The sequence below is a fragment of the Pagrus pagrus genome (genome assembly GCF_965226575.1).
Source record: "Pagrus pagrus genome assembly, chromosome: 19".
Lineage (NCBI taxonomy): Eukaryota > Metazoa > Chordata > Actinopteri > Spariformes > Sparidae > Pagrus > Pagrus pagrus.
Genome location: NC_140203.1, coordinates 2,673,470 through 2,689,283, shown reverse-complemented (window position 1 = coordinate 2,689,283; position 15,814 = coordinate 2,673,470). Strand labels below are relative to the sequence as shown.

The window sequence follows — 15,814 nt, the reverse complement described above, 5'->3', positions numbered from 1 at the left end:
TACATTTCACTTTGAATGTCTCACTCTTCAACTGACATTTCAATGGCTCCTCTGGTAACATAGTTGATTTATGAGTCTCATTCCCAACGCGTCAAATACTTTAGATGGCGGCCGCCTCAACCTACAATCCCAAAGCGTCAGTGGGTCTATTACAGGAGCTTTAACTGACATTTCAACTGCTTTCATCCATCTCATCACTGATGCTTTCAAACTCCTTTCAATGCTTCAACTTCCTGCAGTACCTTCAGTATTTAAGCACCTTCAAAATATTCATATTGTTCCAACGCTGAGCCTGCAGACGTTTTCTGAAGGTTGAGCTCTTTCTGATTATTGTTTTTTATTTCGCTATCGTTTTGATCCGACCCTTCAGAGCATTTCACAGTTTGGTTTTGTTCAACATTTGCTTATAAAATCTAAATCAAATATCTCATTCAAACCTGAAACAGGAACTTTGTCTCCGCCCGTTACGTTTGCGATCAGTTTCGACATCACTGTTTTTGTGCAACGCCGTCTGAGACGATTATAAATCACAGTAAAAGAAAAAAAAGACAGTCTTAATGTGGCAAGAGCCTGTCATTTATTGTTATTGAGGAAGTTAACATGGTTAACTGCATTGAAAGTCATACAATAAAACCTCTTAAGCTTTGTGAGAGGTCCCTCCCTGTGTCACAGAGAGAAAGCTGTAGGAATATACATACAGTATATCTTATTGGCAAGTAGATATGTTTTTTTTTTTAGTAAGTACATTCTCCTCTACCAGGTACTCATGTACAATATACATGTTAAAAAATATAGTTTGTTTGCATTGCGATCACCGGTTTTCCTTTTTTGTTCAGGATGAAATAATTCACATTTAAGTGTCAACAGGTTCTTGAATGGCGGTGGAACTAAAGAGCACTGTTCTGTTTATTTTAATAGCTATCACATACACAGAGGCATATGCATAGAAGGCACGTCTATGCATCTAAATTGCTTACATGATAAATGGAAAGCAGTTTTATCATCTGGGAAGAAAAAACAAAAACAAGAAAGTATCCAAGAAACAAAAAAAGGCTGATAGGCAGCCGCACTCTCACAACACACACACACACACACACACACACACACACACATCCCCGCTCACACACACACCACAAGACACAAAACACCACGAGCAAGCACTCAACGAAACATTAAGACGAGCACAAACTCATCCGTTTGACGATAAAACTGCATACAGTACACCACGCGACAGAAGATCTCATAACTCAGTCAGTGGATGGCGTTCAGCCGGGAGGAGGAGATTCATTTTCAAAGAACACTTGCTGTGAAGCAGCAGCCGGGTGTTAGCAGAGAGTCCACCGGCAGGAGGAAGCAGCCCCCTCGTAAAAAAAACACTGATTTCATGATTTCTTTTTTAACGTTACAGAAAGAAGCTGTTCAAATCCTGGATCAGTGGTCGTTGAGAACTGTCCCTCAAGGCAAAAAAAAGAGGAGAGACGCTTCTTCCTTTTTCTCCACTGAGAGATTTCTGAGTCAGCACTGTTACAGTGAGTTCAACCGCGAGACTGCAGTTTCTCAAGGCGTAGTGATGGTGAGCTGGGAAGGCTTGACGAAAGAAAAATACTTCAGGCCACACGTTTTCGAAATGAGTGTTGTGGATTCTGGCTAGGACAATAATGCAGATCCAAAACATCTCACTTCCCTCAATACTGGAGCTGATTGTAGAGATGACGTTTTTTTGGAAAGTGCACTTATTTGCTTTCTTGCAGAGAGGTATATAAAAAAGACTCTACTCTCATGTCTGTGCTGAATACGTAAAAAGGTAAGAGCTAGCAGGAGATTAGCTTAGCATAGCATAAAGACTGGAAGCGAAGGGTTTTTTTTATGCATTAAACAGTTTTGTTAATACGTAAGAGACGGTCTTAAAGTTAAGCTAATCAGCAGTAGCATTACATTTACCATACAGACATGAGAGTTTGTATCAATCTTCTCGTTTTCTTTTTACAACCAACCGCATGTCGATGTCAAAGCATAAAGTTACGGTTACGTGCTGGAGCTACTTCTTGGCCCTGAGCAGTGACTTCTCCGAGTCTTGTCAACAGCTTTGGACAGAGCCGGGCTGGCTGTTTCCACCTGTTTCCAGTCTTTAAACTAAGATGAAATAAGATAATCCACAATAATCCACAATTTTCTAATCAAAGGGCATTTTTTTCTCCTGCAATTAACAGCAAATGTTAAAACATCATGTTGTGTTTACATGATGGGACTATTTTCTCGGCTGGGAGCGGTGACTTCCAGGAGTCTTGTGGTCCCCTTTGGACAGAGCTAGGCTAGCTGTTTCCACCCATTTCCAGTCTTTAAGCTAAGCTAAGCCTATCTGCAGTAGCTTCTTATTTAGCATACTGGCATGAGAGTGGTGTTGATCTACTCACAACAGCAAATTCATGTAAAAACGTCATGTTGTGACGTTCGACTTTATGGCCGAGAGCGGTGACTTCCCAGAGTCTTTCCATCACATTATGCTAAGCTAAGCTAATCAGCTACTGGCTTTAGCTTCATATTTAGCTTACAGACATGAGTGTGACACCAGCATCTCAATGTAAAACCGTCTCACGCTGGAACTACTTCTTGGCCGGGAGCGGTGACTTCCTGGAGTCTTGCTGTCACAGTTGGACTGAACCAGGCTAGCTGCTTCCTCGTGTCTGCAGTTATTATGCTAAGCTAAGATAAGCTAATCAGCTGCTGGTTGTAGATTCATATTTATCTTCAAAAACGAGAGTGATATTGATCTTTTCATCCGACTCTGCAAGAAAACGAATTAGCTAAATGCGCAAAACCTCCAAATATCCTTTAAATGGATTAATTAACTTTAACAGACAGACAAGAAAATACTCTCGTACAGAAACCTGTGTGTATATTATGTGTGTGTGTACATGTGAGTGTGTTAAAACTACTGAATCCAGCTGACTATCACAGGGCCGACAATCTATAACCACGACAATGACTATCTATAGTGCCAAAGCTGAGAGATGTGTGATTGCTTCTTAAAACAGTGACTCTTAAAATTAAGTACATGTGGTGCTCAAAATAGGCAATGGTACACAAAAAGGCATTTGTCTTTAAAAAAATGAAAAAGAAAGAAAGAAAGAAAGAGAGAAGAATGAATGAAGAAAGTAATATGCACTTTTAAAAAAAAACTTAAAAAACAAAGTTTTTTTTGGCAGCCGTGCGTCTGTGGCGATGCCTGCGACTGAGATACACAACAGACTCCCCTGAAATCTTAACATGTCGTCACACTGACTTGGACATATAAGTGCAGGCGTGAGCAGGAGAGGGGCTGGAAATCAACCCTCCCCCCCCAGAAACTCCTCACTAAACCCCAGATTAGATTATTCATAAATCCACCCGGTGAATCAAGGCTTGACTGTAACTGTTACGCTGCGAACTAAAAGTGCAGCAATAAGGGCATTCGGCTTGAGCTCAGGAATGGTTAACTGACAAACAGACACACTGTGTTTCCCAACGAAAAGCAAATTAAACCCGACAGAGAGGTTCATTGACTCCGAACGGCCTGAATTTAAGTTTCTCTTCGAGGCGGTTCTGGCGCAAAAAGACGAAAAAAAAAAAAAAAAAGGAATTCATGTTTAGTGGATTACAACTCAACAGTAAATATGGTTATTACACTACAATGCCAATAGTTCTTCATTCAGAAACATTACTCTACACAACAGTGAAAACTAGACAATATTCACTGCCTCCACTTTGTCCACAAGTAAGGTCTCGTCTCCCGCTGCGCTAAAGGCCAAATAGAGACTTTTAATTGGCTGAGAAATGTGGATGAAATCATTCGTGGTTTTGGCACAGGCCGTTTTTCCAGAAAACTCCTCATTTCCGTCGACAAAAACAATCTACATAATCTTCCTTTGGTTAATAAAAAGAAATAAAAAATACATAGAAAAAAAAAGAGAAAGGAGCAAAAGGTTAGCTCGGTTTTTCCCTCTGAGGAGAGCGCTCGCTGTGTGCAGCCCTTGTCGTGGTGAGATTTACAAAGGCTAAACCCAGACTGTGGTTTTAGTAGGGGATTTAGCGTGTTAGGCTTCTCAAAGGCTTCTTCTGATGATCACAGTGGTTTAGATTTCAACTAGAGGGCGAAATGTTCATGTAAGATGAGCGAGAACAGGAGGAGCCTGGTGTCTGGTCTCTCTCTCACGTTTTTTTGTGTGTTTTTTCCATTGTTCCATTTCGTTACGGTCAAGTCTCAGGCGTCAAGGTGTGGCTGGCGAAAAAACTGTCAGGTATCGAGATCCTGAGGGAGACAGAGAGAGAAACGATTGGACATGTGAAGGAAACGCCACAGGTGAACGGGGCAAACATTTTAATTAGATTGAGACAGTCATTTTTTTGTATTAACATCCTCTGATATGTTGTATTTATAATATGCGCTAATTTGCGCATATTTCCAGAAGAGAAACCTGAACGTTGGATAAAGGCCGGTTCAAAATTCTTGTTGCGTGTTGATATGTTAGAGGTTAAAAGTTTTTACAGACGTTTCCCTACAAATTAAAGATGGGGGGATTTGTTTTGACAGCTGGACGTGAACACGATGAGACAGTAAATCAAGCAGCCGTCTAAAAGTACACAGGGACAGAAACTACAGAGATTCAGTTAGAAGCTGCAGAAGTACTGAGAGATGAACACAGCGCCTTTTCTCTCTGGTCTCCTGCACAGCAATAAGCCGAGCGTCGCAGCTTGTTTGAGGGTGAGAAGAGGGAGGTGTCACAGCAGCAGATTGTCCATCTCGGGTGCAGCACGGCGCAATTTAGCAAACTTTTACTGGTAATGGAAACACAAACAAGCGCAGCACGTTGTGACTTGGCGCGGTCAAAAGTGTCATGAAAAGCCCTGTAGGTTGCTAGCTCAGAGGCTGTTGTTTCCTGTAGCGACATGCAGATAGCGAAAGGGAGGAGACTGTGACTGAAATAGGCGTCCTACGGCAGGCTTACACCAACAGCCTACATCTGGTGAGTCAGTCTAAGTCTCCACCAACACCTGAGGGAAATATCTGGCTCTCTAGCTGCTAAATGCTCCACTGTGTTAACCAGCTTGTCGCTAACTGTGTCTATCTCCTGTTGGTGCTGAGCAGGAAGTGTACAGTGGCTTTTTTTTAGAGCTGTGTCGCTGAAAATGATGCTGGGTTGTAAAAACCAAAACAGCGAGGGGACTGAGATGCTGCAAAGTCCGGTGATTACTCTGGTGATAGGACTGTTGTTGTAATGTACATTAATTTACCATGTGAGCTTCTGTGATACAGGTGATTCAACCCCACTCAATGCATTCATTAATGTCCAGTGTTTGTTTTTCTTTTCTATATGAGCGGCATGTTATTGATTTAATTTACCTGGAACTGATAGAGCACCGGGGTCAAAGGTGAATCTCATCTGTAGCTCTTCTGCTGCTGCATCAGGCCCACGTTCTCATACACTCTGGAGCTGTCCTCCCTCATCCTGCCAGCACACACACACACACACTTTCATGAGAAACTACTCAAATGTAGAGCTGCGACGATTCATTAATTAGACTATAAAATTAATCGGCAACTGTTTTGATAAAGCGAAAGTCAGAATTCTGATTCCAGCTTCTTAAACGTGAATATTATAGTTTGTTTCCTCCTCTGGGATTGTGTTAGTGAACTGAATATCTTTGCGTTTTGGTCAAAACAAAACATTTGAGAACGTCCGCTTGGTCTTTGGGAAACATTGATGGACATTTTCACCATTTTCTGACATTTTAATATTCAAACAACTAATGGAATAATTGAGAAAATAATCAGGAGATGAAGCGACAATGAAAATAATCTTAACTGAAGCCTCCTGTAGCAGCATTTTACGAACAGCATTACTTACTCTGTGCAGGTGGGAGTAGGAATTGGAGTGCAAGGAGGCAAAGGGCTCTGCTCTCCTCCGGTCAGGTCAGACAAAGAGTACTTAATGTTGGTGTACTCGCGCCCTTTAATCTTACTTTTCTGCAGAGGAGAGGAGAACAGAGGACGGTTAGAGACGAGAGCAGGGAAAAAAAAGCAGAAATGAAATCAGGAGGTGTTTTCTGCTGCACACCTGCTCCTCCTCGATGCGTCTCTGCAGTGTTTCTATGTAGTGCTGAACCGCCATGTAGATGAATCTGTACTGCGCCTCGGTCTGCACCATCCCAGAGCGCTGAGAACGAACCATCTGGATGGTCTTTGGCACGTCGATGTCGCAGTCCACCCCTGAAACAGGAAAACAGTATTGTATAAAACAAAACCCTTAAGATACAGTCGAATCAGGAGTTTATCTGGATACAAGAGTCTTGAAGTGAGGAGTGTAAACGAAGCCACGCACTCACCTTTTTCTCTGATCACATCTATCAGGATGTCGATCACTATAAACGTCCCTGTCCTCCCGATCCCTGCACTGAGGAGCAACAGAGGAAGTCTGAGTCAACACGTTTCCTCTGTGCACACTTCTGGAGTTTGTTTCAGAGGATTAGTGGCTCATTCATTTCAGTGTGTGACCGGTGTTTACCTGCAGTGTACTGCTATGGGCCCAGCGTCCAGTATGCTCTCCTGCTTCAGGTTGACCTCCTCTAAGAAGTCGAGCACACCGCCGGGGTCAGTGGGGACGCCGTGGTCCGGCCAGGCCCTGAAGTGGTACTGCCAAACTGTACGTTCTGTGTTGCCCTGAAAACACACAATGTTACATGAATACTGAGGTTCTTAAAAGACAAGTTAAGATATGTCCTTTCATACATTTATATTACAGTGACAGCTTTGATTTTCCACATGGTTTCATCTCTACGTAGACACCAACAAACATAACTTACCTGCCCGACTTTGGACAGTTTGAGCTCTCTTAAGATGTAGTCGTGTGCCGCCGTCTCTCGGACATTGCGAACACGCATCGCACCGTATTCCTTCAGAGCCGACATGTCCGGCCAGTACTTCACACACTTGCTCTGTTGAGACACAATAACAGTCGCCACATAAGTCAAAGCTATCAACTATAGTCCAGTGGAGGAAATCAATCTACAACACTTTGATAAATTAATTGTTTGTCATTTCTTCTCTGAGTGAAGGACAGTTTTAGATCCTCGTCTTTATGTTTCTGTCCTTCTTTTCTTACTGGTTTGAAGAAGGCGGGGCTCAGGTAGAAATAAACGATGTCACGTTCGTCTGTCCACCAATCAGGTTTCTAACTTTAACTGTGATGGTTGCTGTTTTAGTTGAAGAGTCTTGACTCACTTTGACAAGTATATTAAATTAGATAAAATATTTGTCACAATGAAGACCTCACAAATTTTAAAAGTTTGTTTTATGACTTTTAAGGCCTCATATTCATGAAATTTATATTTAAGACACTGAAGACTTTTTCAAGGACCGGCAGACACCCTGAGACTCACGTAAAGTCACAGTTTACACCAAAGTTGGTGTGTATACGGAGGACTTTCAAACATCAAGCTGCTAATAATCTGAAATTAACTCCTTTCAGATTGCCCTGATACTTTACATTCATACTGCACCACACAAAACCCAGACGTTAGCGGGCTCAGGTGAGTTATGACCAGTGTGAAAAGGGTTTATGTCACCTTGTATTTCTTACCTTCCCTCTCTCCACCTCTTTGGTGGTCATCACAATGACTCGAGAGTTCTCCTGAAACACCATCCTCCAGAAGTCACTGATGGTGTTCTGCAGACAGCCCTGAGTGGCGATGTAGCTCTTCTTCAGCTTGGTGCTGTTACACTTGTAGTCCAGCTCCGGCTGCACAGAGACAAACAGACAGACAGTCAGCTGGATATTCAGAAATAAACAATACATTAAAACAAACACTGGGATGCTGAGCAAAACATACATATAACAATGTGATAACAACAGACAAGGAACGTTTTAATTTACGTTTTTATAGTGTCCCAACTTTTTATGAATCACGATGTTATAACAAGAGCAAGAACTGACTGAAAACACCGGCTGCACAATGACTGACCAACACAAATCTACATCTTATTCATCCACATATCAACAAATGATGTGTGTGTGCATGTGTGTGTGTGTGTGTATCCCTGAGGAAGAAGTGAGTTTACCATGACAGCAGATACAACCATGATGATATTGGCGTTGATGTAGTCGGAGCCCGGCTCATTTGGGTCCCTGTCGTTCAGCACCACACGAGTGTGGTCGACTGGAAACGGAAACAAAAACAGTGAAGTGTTTTAAACGAAGCCTGAACGGGTCAGCTGAGACGGTCTCATAGTGAAAGAGCAGTCGGTGTTTCTCACAAGGCAGAATGTTCTTGTATCTGTTCTTGTTTTTGTTCTCCGCTCTCTGGCCCTCTTTGCGGCTGTAGAGCAGTTTGCACTCTTGTTGCTGCAAAGTCTGGATGGAAAACAGAGCGGAGAGTCAAGTCTCGACATTTCCAACCAACGATGCATGAGACGGAGCCAGGAGAGTTGTAGAACGACCCAACAGAACTACTCACCTCAAATTCTTCCCAGAAGCCCTGTTTGACCTTGTCCGTGGCCTCGGCTAGTTTGCTCAGCTCCCGAACTCGACTTTCGATCTCTGCAGCGTTAATACGAGTAGTGTTCAGGGGCTGTGGAGGAGAAAAATTAGTCAGCACAGCAATCACAATCAGGAAACGCTGCCTTAGCGTGCAGTAAAAATGATTACTGGACACCCGGTTCGGTACCTGTTTGAGCTGAAGCACGGTGCCCAGAGTTTCCACCATGGGGTTCTTTTTGTAGTGCTCTACCAGGTCGGTGAGGGAGTCAAACTTCTCCCCTCCGCCCACGTCGTACTTCAGGTCAGGCTGAAGAAGAAGGCACAGACACATGAATACAACAGGCCAGTCTCACCGTCATGAGGCCGACCATGAGCCCTCAGAAATGGGGAGGATTTGAAACCAAAGTTGGGGCCTGAGGATCCTCCGACAGACACATTTAAGTTTCAGACTCGTCGTTTTCTGAATTCTGGTGACATTAAAGAATGAAAATAACAGAAATATTGCAACAAGATTTTTATGTCAAACTGGCAATAGACCAGAATCTTCTCATTCTGAGGTAATCACTGAAGTCACAGTGTAATGGCTGTAGAAAAATGACACCATTAGCATATAGATTGGTTCTCTATAAACCTCACTTTTTCTGTGCTATTCAGTCCGCCACCAGGCCGGATTACGGCACAATCATAATAGTTAGAGGCATTGTTTTCCCTTCCTTGTCACTATCCCCAGATAACAGTGGAACAACTGGAATAACTGTGGAAAGAAAAAGAAACCCTGCTGATGGAGGCGAAGAAGGTGAAGAGGGAGAGTGACAGAAACTGAGGTTAAACGAGAGTGAACGACGGGCATTCACTCGATGGGGAGCGCTCCGGTGTTGTGTCAAAGTCTGATCCCTCGTTGATATGTGTTTCCTCTTGAGACGATTCAAAACCAGCATTATTTCTACCAGAGCAGCAAGTAACGCAAACTGCTGACTTATGAAAACAACCGGCTGTTTTACTTTTCATAGCACTGAGATCAGGGTTTCTAGCTCAAACTGGGATTCCTCTCGATGATGGCGAGACCCGAGTGGTAAATGGAAAATTTGATGCAGCAGATTTTAGTTTTAAACTTTTCATAAGTTTGGTGAATTCTTTTTTTTCCAGGACATCGAAATTTGCTTGAGTATTTCTTTCTGTTCTCCATTTCTCTGTCCGTCTCTCACTCACTGAGGAGGATGAAGCAGAGCAGTAACAGTAGACTGCACAGCGCCAAAAACAGGCTTTGATATCAGGAAAAACGGGGAAAAGGTGTGAAACTTGTCATAAATCAGGAGGAATACAGGAGAACTGTGAACCCGGAGATGGCAATGAAAAATGGGAAGATCGAGACAATCGTGCTCCAGAAACCAGGTGACTTAGAAATCAGGTTCACAGGAATCTGATATATCTGAGTCTGATCAACCCGTCATGGCCAATCATGCCAAAAACAGTCCAATTCTGGTCTCTGGCAGATTGGTGAATCTCTATTCAACAGAGAGGAGGTATAAAGGAAACACAGAGGCGATGAGCTGTGGGTTTACCTGGCAGCGGATCATGACGTGAGTGACTTTGGGTTTGCTGTCACTGCTGTCCGTCTTGTCGTCTCCTGTGCGGACCGACAGGACGAAATCTCCCGGATGACTCTGGCTCTCTCTCACCAGGAAGCTGCCGTTCTTTCCTTTCTCCGTCAGCAGCTTCTCGGCCTCCCGGCCCGACAAGTGTCCGTGGAACCATCTGATGAAAAGACACGGGACGGTAAACTGGACTCGACTGGACAGATAACTCACATCATGAAACACCTGTCTCCAGTGGTGACTGGGATAAACTGGTCACTTCAGTTGCATCCTTCTTTTTGTTTACATGAAGTACAGTTAAGAGTGTGTGTATGTTTAGTAAAAAGAAAATCTGAGTTTAGAAATAGCTGGTAGAAACGTCCTTCAGAGGGAGTATCTGTACTTCTACAGGAATGAAGAATGTGTGGACTTCTGCCACCTCTGGCTGGAAATTCAAACACATTAATTCAACATCAACATCATCATCGTCGTCGTCATCATCATCACTCACCTCTCTGAGGTTGGGTCGGCACAGTTGAGCGGATACTTGAGCTCAATAACATCTCCGTTTTTCTCTTTCAGCTGCCCGTGATGCTCCATGTAATACTGCACCAGCTCAGCCAGAGTGGCAAACTTCTCCCCGCCATAGAGGTCGTAGTAGTCTCCTGTGTTCTGGATCTTGATGTGGGTGACGGCTCCATTTCGCCTGCAGAAGAAGCACAGACACTTTGAGGAAATGTTTGCCTTCAGACGCGAGAACAGACTTCAACAGGACGTTTACGCTCATTCAAAGATTATCGATTAATTAATAAAAATCAGACTATGTAAAGGATCTTCTCACAAACTCACACATATGCAGTGAATTTATCAGATATAAGGTTCACGTCTGTGAGGAAATAAGATATTGTGAAATCAAGATAATGTAGCACGACATCTCATACCGTTGCAATCCTAAATATAAATCAGTGCTGTCGTAATGAGGCCATATTCTGACAAGAACATGACTAAAATATCTCGTCTCACATCGTACTTTTTCTTTAGCAGCATCTAAAGATTAAAGGGGCACTGTGTAGTTTTGGAGAAGAAATACAAACTCAGAGAAATGTATTTGTTCCATCAGTGAATAAACAAGCTGCTCTCAGAGGAAAATAAGGTCCCAGAGCACGGTTTGGAGCTAGAAGGGTGGCAGGGTCCGCCACATATAAACAAAGTAAAACAGTATAAACTGTGTCTTCCTTTAAGGTCAGTTTGTTTATTCAGTTTATTCAGTCATGAAAACAAAGAGAGTTTGTTTAGGCCCAAATGAAAACAGTCGATGAAGTCTGATTAAAATTTTGTCCCCAAAACTACGTAGTGCTCCTTTAATCAATTAGTCGGTCGAGATTATGCGCAACCATCTTGATAACTGATGAAAAACAGACGCCGACATCTGAATTGTGAGGATTCGCTGCTTTGCTGTGTCACACGAGAATTTAAAGTGAATATCTTGGGATTGTGGATAATGATCTTTAATTGCAGCCTGAACTGCATCATTGCTGGTTCTCGGTCCTCCTGCCCTTCTTATGCAGTGTTGATGTGTTAAGATTAAAATGAGCACAACACTCAGTCACATGCCCAACTGACAGCATGAGTACCATCTCTATTATTAGCAGTCGGCGAGAGGCAAAAAAAAAAGAAGAAACTGAAAATGTTCAAAAGGCAGAGCGACGACGCTGAGGTTCAAAACTGGCAAGTCTTAAAGGAAAAAAACACGTTTCTGAGACACGAACCAGATAGAAGGGAATAAACTGTGTTGAGTCATCGTAGGTGACCGCCATTATATCGGAAAATAGAAAAGGAGAACTAGTGGCAGATGTTAGGCTCAGTAGCAGCATGTAACTTTGGATGACTTACGGTTAAGTCTGGCAGAATGTGCAGAGACAGAGAGACGTGCTGGTTTGAACCAGCAGGGACCGGCCTCCCTCCGGTTCTGTCTCCACAAGACGAGCGTGACTTGTTTTGTTTCCATAGGAAGTAAATATGGTGCGAGATGAGAGACTGTACAGCTAAAATATGAGACTGTTACAAAAATAACACCGGCTACGTCAGCTAAACAGAGTTAATGATACTTCATCTGAAAAATTTATGACTCAAAGGGCCTCGGAGATAAAACCACAAACTGTTTTTTTATTAGCTAAAGTTTGGTCTTCCTTCTGTGGATAACGCTCTTTTCCCACCGTCACTCAGCAGAACCATCGCTACAGACAAAGCAGAATTTAGTGTGAGGGCCGTTTTTGTTATATTTCAGTGTCACTTAACGATACAGCATATTTAAAGCTGCATTCATTGATTTTAAGGCCTTTTGCCGACAGCAGACCAAGATGAAAACACAACACTGACATCATATCAACATCATATCAGCTTATTAAGTTGTTGTCTCGAATAGCGCTGCAATGAATATTCATTCAATATTCATCGTATTTGCCATTTTTCAAGCAGAAATGTCAAACGTTTGCTGGTTTCAGCTTCTTAAATGTGACGACTTGCTGCTCTTCTTCATCATTAATGATGAGAAATTAAGAATCTTTGTTTTTTGGACACCTGGACATATTTTGTAATCCTAACTCGTTGATGGCTGCCCTGACTAAAACATATAAAGCTTAGTTTTGGAAAATAACCTAAAAACTGACGCTGGTAAACAATAAAAACATTAAACAACAGCATCTATTCAAAGCCTTTAATACATGTAAAACTACAAAAGCAGACACAACTAGATTGCTTTAAAAATAAGGGAACCCCCTGTAATAAATGTGAAACCAAAACTCTCATTTTACCGTTATTCCTCACACACTGTAATACAGAGAACTGGACGGAGGTTTTGAACTGTTGACACTGTATCATATTGTCTCCTGTAGTGTTTGCTGCTTCACACTTACCGTACTGAGAGGGTAAAGTCTCCTGGATTACTCTTACTGGGTCTGGCTAAAAAGCTCCCATCCACTCCTCGAGTCAGCAGGAGGTTTTCAGCCTCCACACCTGTGATGTTGGGGTGAAACCACCTGGAAGAGGAGTGAAAGCATGATGAGCCTCAGCCTGGAGGGCAAGGTCGTGTTCAAAACCTCTCACTATGTACCACCATGTGCTTTCTGTTTACTCTCCAACACTTTGGTTGAGGTTACTGCTTTGTCAAAAACTATGATAATGCAACAAAGAGCTAAGTACATGACACGTGCACTACTTTTCTCCACAGCCCCACAACGTAATGTAGCACATCTGATAGATGCAAAACACTGCAGCTGCACTCCAACTACTACAACCTCCGACTTCCTAATGGAAAAAATATCTTGCAGCCATGTTAAACACAGAACATACAAAGATCTGAACGTACAACAAAACTAAATACACAAAGCATGTCATGTGTGCTCGCGATCATTTCCACTGGCGCTTAAAGGTGCACTATGTAGGTTTTTAAGAGAATGAGAAAAAGGGGGAGGGAAAAAAATCAGTCACGTCTGAATAAACAGAATAAACCTCAAATGAAAACACAATTTCATACAGTTATACTTTGTTTATATACACGGGACTCTTCTCAGTAGCCTCCTTTCTAGCTTCAAACAGTGAGGACCTCATTCCCCTCTGAGGACAAAGAAATATGTATATCACATAAATATGTCTGCCCTTGTATATGAACGTTCTGCAACTACATAGTGCACCTTTAATCCGTTTAATTTATTTGTTTTAGGCAGGACATGTCGAAAATGGGTGAAAATATTGATCATGTGACGTCATGAATGTCTTGTTTTATCCACAAATCAAAGATATTCAGTCAGTTTCTGTCATAGAGGAGGAGAGAAGCCAGACAACCGAACAAGATGTAATCACAGAAATCTTTCTTGAAAAACATGAGTCAAACTGATTAATCGGTTATTGACAGCTACTCGATTTAGTCGATTAATAGTAGCCAGCTCTCTCTCCATTTTTCTTTTTTATGCACTGAGTCTCCTCCTTCCTTTTCTTTTCCATCTTTAGACTTTTTCTCTCCCATTTTTTTCCTGTCTCAGCTCCATTCAGTCATGATCCAGGTCTTCATCCTCAAGCAGTGGTTGTTCATTGCTGTCCTGACATTACATGTATGTGATAAAGTGTGTTTGGGTGTTGTCTCTGTCTCTTCTGCGTCTCCATGGTGTACTGAGGAAGTTTCGTGGTCTTTAACTTGTCATAATAAATACTCACTTAACTTTTGTTTGTGCCTTCTTTCAGCTAACACTGTCTTTCTGATTCTCCATGAAGTAATTCCTCCTTTGTATCTACTTTCTGCTCTGTTTATATCACATCTACCCTGCTAGCTAGCTTAAGTTTGGTAGCAGTGTTACAGTGTTAACGGTGTTTACTAACCTAGCTTAAACATCTTCTGACCGGGCTCTAACGTTAAGTTGCCGGTGTGTGCTAAATGAAGCGGTCCTTAGCTAGCTACTCCTCTGCCATCACTGGGGTTTTTTTTCCCAGAAACGTCGGCACTCTCGGAGCTTGTTTACGGACACACCAACATCCAAACAGCTGAGTTTGGTTAAAGTTAGCTGGCTCAGCTAACACAATCAGCAGACATTGTTTTCCAGACAGCCCCCTCTTACCTCCGAGATGTCATTTTTTCGTTCCTCACTTCCTCGCTGGCAGTTAGCAGGAGCTACAGTTAGCTGGCTAACGTTTCCGACCGTTTCTGCTTCAGTCACGGAATAAAGTGCTTCATCGGTTCACACCCGGTCAGAACGGGCACCGAAATCTGGGCATCGAAACTCAATTTTAAGAGCGTGCGATAGAAAAAAAAAAAAGTCTGTAGGCCTCGGCCCCGGAGACTTCAAAGCAAGTCGATTATTGGACGTCACCAAACATGCGACAAAACAGAGGGTGCGCGGATTTTCCCACCCCGCGCGGCCGTTCTCCGCTTCCCTTAAGGAAAGCCACAGCGCGCGCCCCGTCCGGCGAACAGCGCGACATAAATTAAAGAGCCCTATCACTTTCACTCCGCGCATGCTCAGTACGCCGCTTATTTTATGATTACAGCGGCACGAGCGGGAAGCGGTGTGGAGGGTCCGCGAACAGAGCGGCGGCGAGCGGCGCGGTGCCCGCACGGTGACGTCACATGATCAAATCATCACAAAAAGTGGAGAAGGAGGTAAAAAATATATTAAAGAGAAATTCAAACTCAGAATATTAATATTTACAATATTAATTATGTAATAATACAAACTCATAAATATATATTTTTTCCATAAGTGAATAAACAAGCTGCTCTCAGAGGAAAATAAGGTCCCAGAACACTGTTTGAAGCTAGAAAGGTGGCAGGGTCCGCCACATATAAACAAAGTAAAACAGTATAAATTGTGTTGTCCTTTAAGGTCAGTTTGTTTATTCAGTCATGAAAACAACATGTGTAGTTTTCTAAACAATTTATGACATCAAACCAAGTTTTTGAGGATTGTCAGCTCCCTCTCATACAAAAGTTCCTAAAAAATGTTACCAGAACAAAATAACATTTATATCGACTGCAAGAATACACATTTAAACAAATCAGTAACTTTGCAAATATCATTAATATAAAGTTCAAGCAGACTTGGACCAGTATTTATTATTTTGTACGATGCCGTACCAGATTTTATTATACAACCAAGAAGAAAACCTATAAATTAGCTCCTAATTTTGACTTCAACCTCCAGCACAAGTCATAAAGTCTCTTTTTTTGTGTGTAAC

The 15,814-nt window shown here is 42.4% G+C and overlaps 1 protein-coding gene across 2 annotated transcripts; it reads right to left on the bottom strand.

Moving 5' to 3' along the window:
- Window positions 1–554: 554 nt before the first annotated feature.
- ptpn11a (protein tyrosine phosphatase non-receptor type 11a) lies at window positions 555–15,001 on the bottom strand. 2 transcript variants are annotated; one of them, XM_084382365.1, is made up of 16 exons: window positions 14,698–15,000; window positions 13,003–13,125; window positions 10,599–10,793; window positions 10,076–10,268; window positions 8,701–8,820; window positions 8,491–8,604; window positions 8,291–8,387; window positions 8,096–8,193; window positions 7,617–7,775; window positions 6,841–6,972; window positions 6,543–6,697; window positions 6,364–6,431; window positions 6,096–6,247; window positions 5,886–6,004; window positions 5,381–5,486; window positions 555–4,288 (listed from the first exon to the last, which is right to left on the bottom strand). In XM_084382365.1, the coding sequence occupies exons 1-15, from the start codon at window positions 14,709–14,711 to the stop codon at window positions 5,417–5,419; spliced, it is 1,809 nt and encodes a 602-aa protein (XP_084238491.1). In that variant the 5' UTR covers window positions 14,712–15,000; the 3' UTR covers window positions 555–4,288; window positions 5,381–5,416. The 2 variants fall into 2 exon arrangements, with proteins under 2 accessions (XP_084238491.1, XP_084238492.1); XM_084382366.1 differs by lacking the exon at window positions 5,381–5,486 and having other exon boundaries at window positions 14,698–15,001.
- Between the last annotated feature and the right edge of the window lie 813 nt (window positions 15,002–15,814).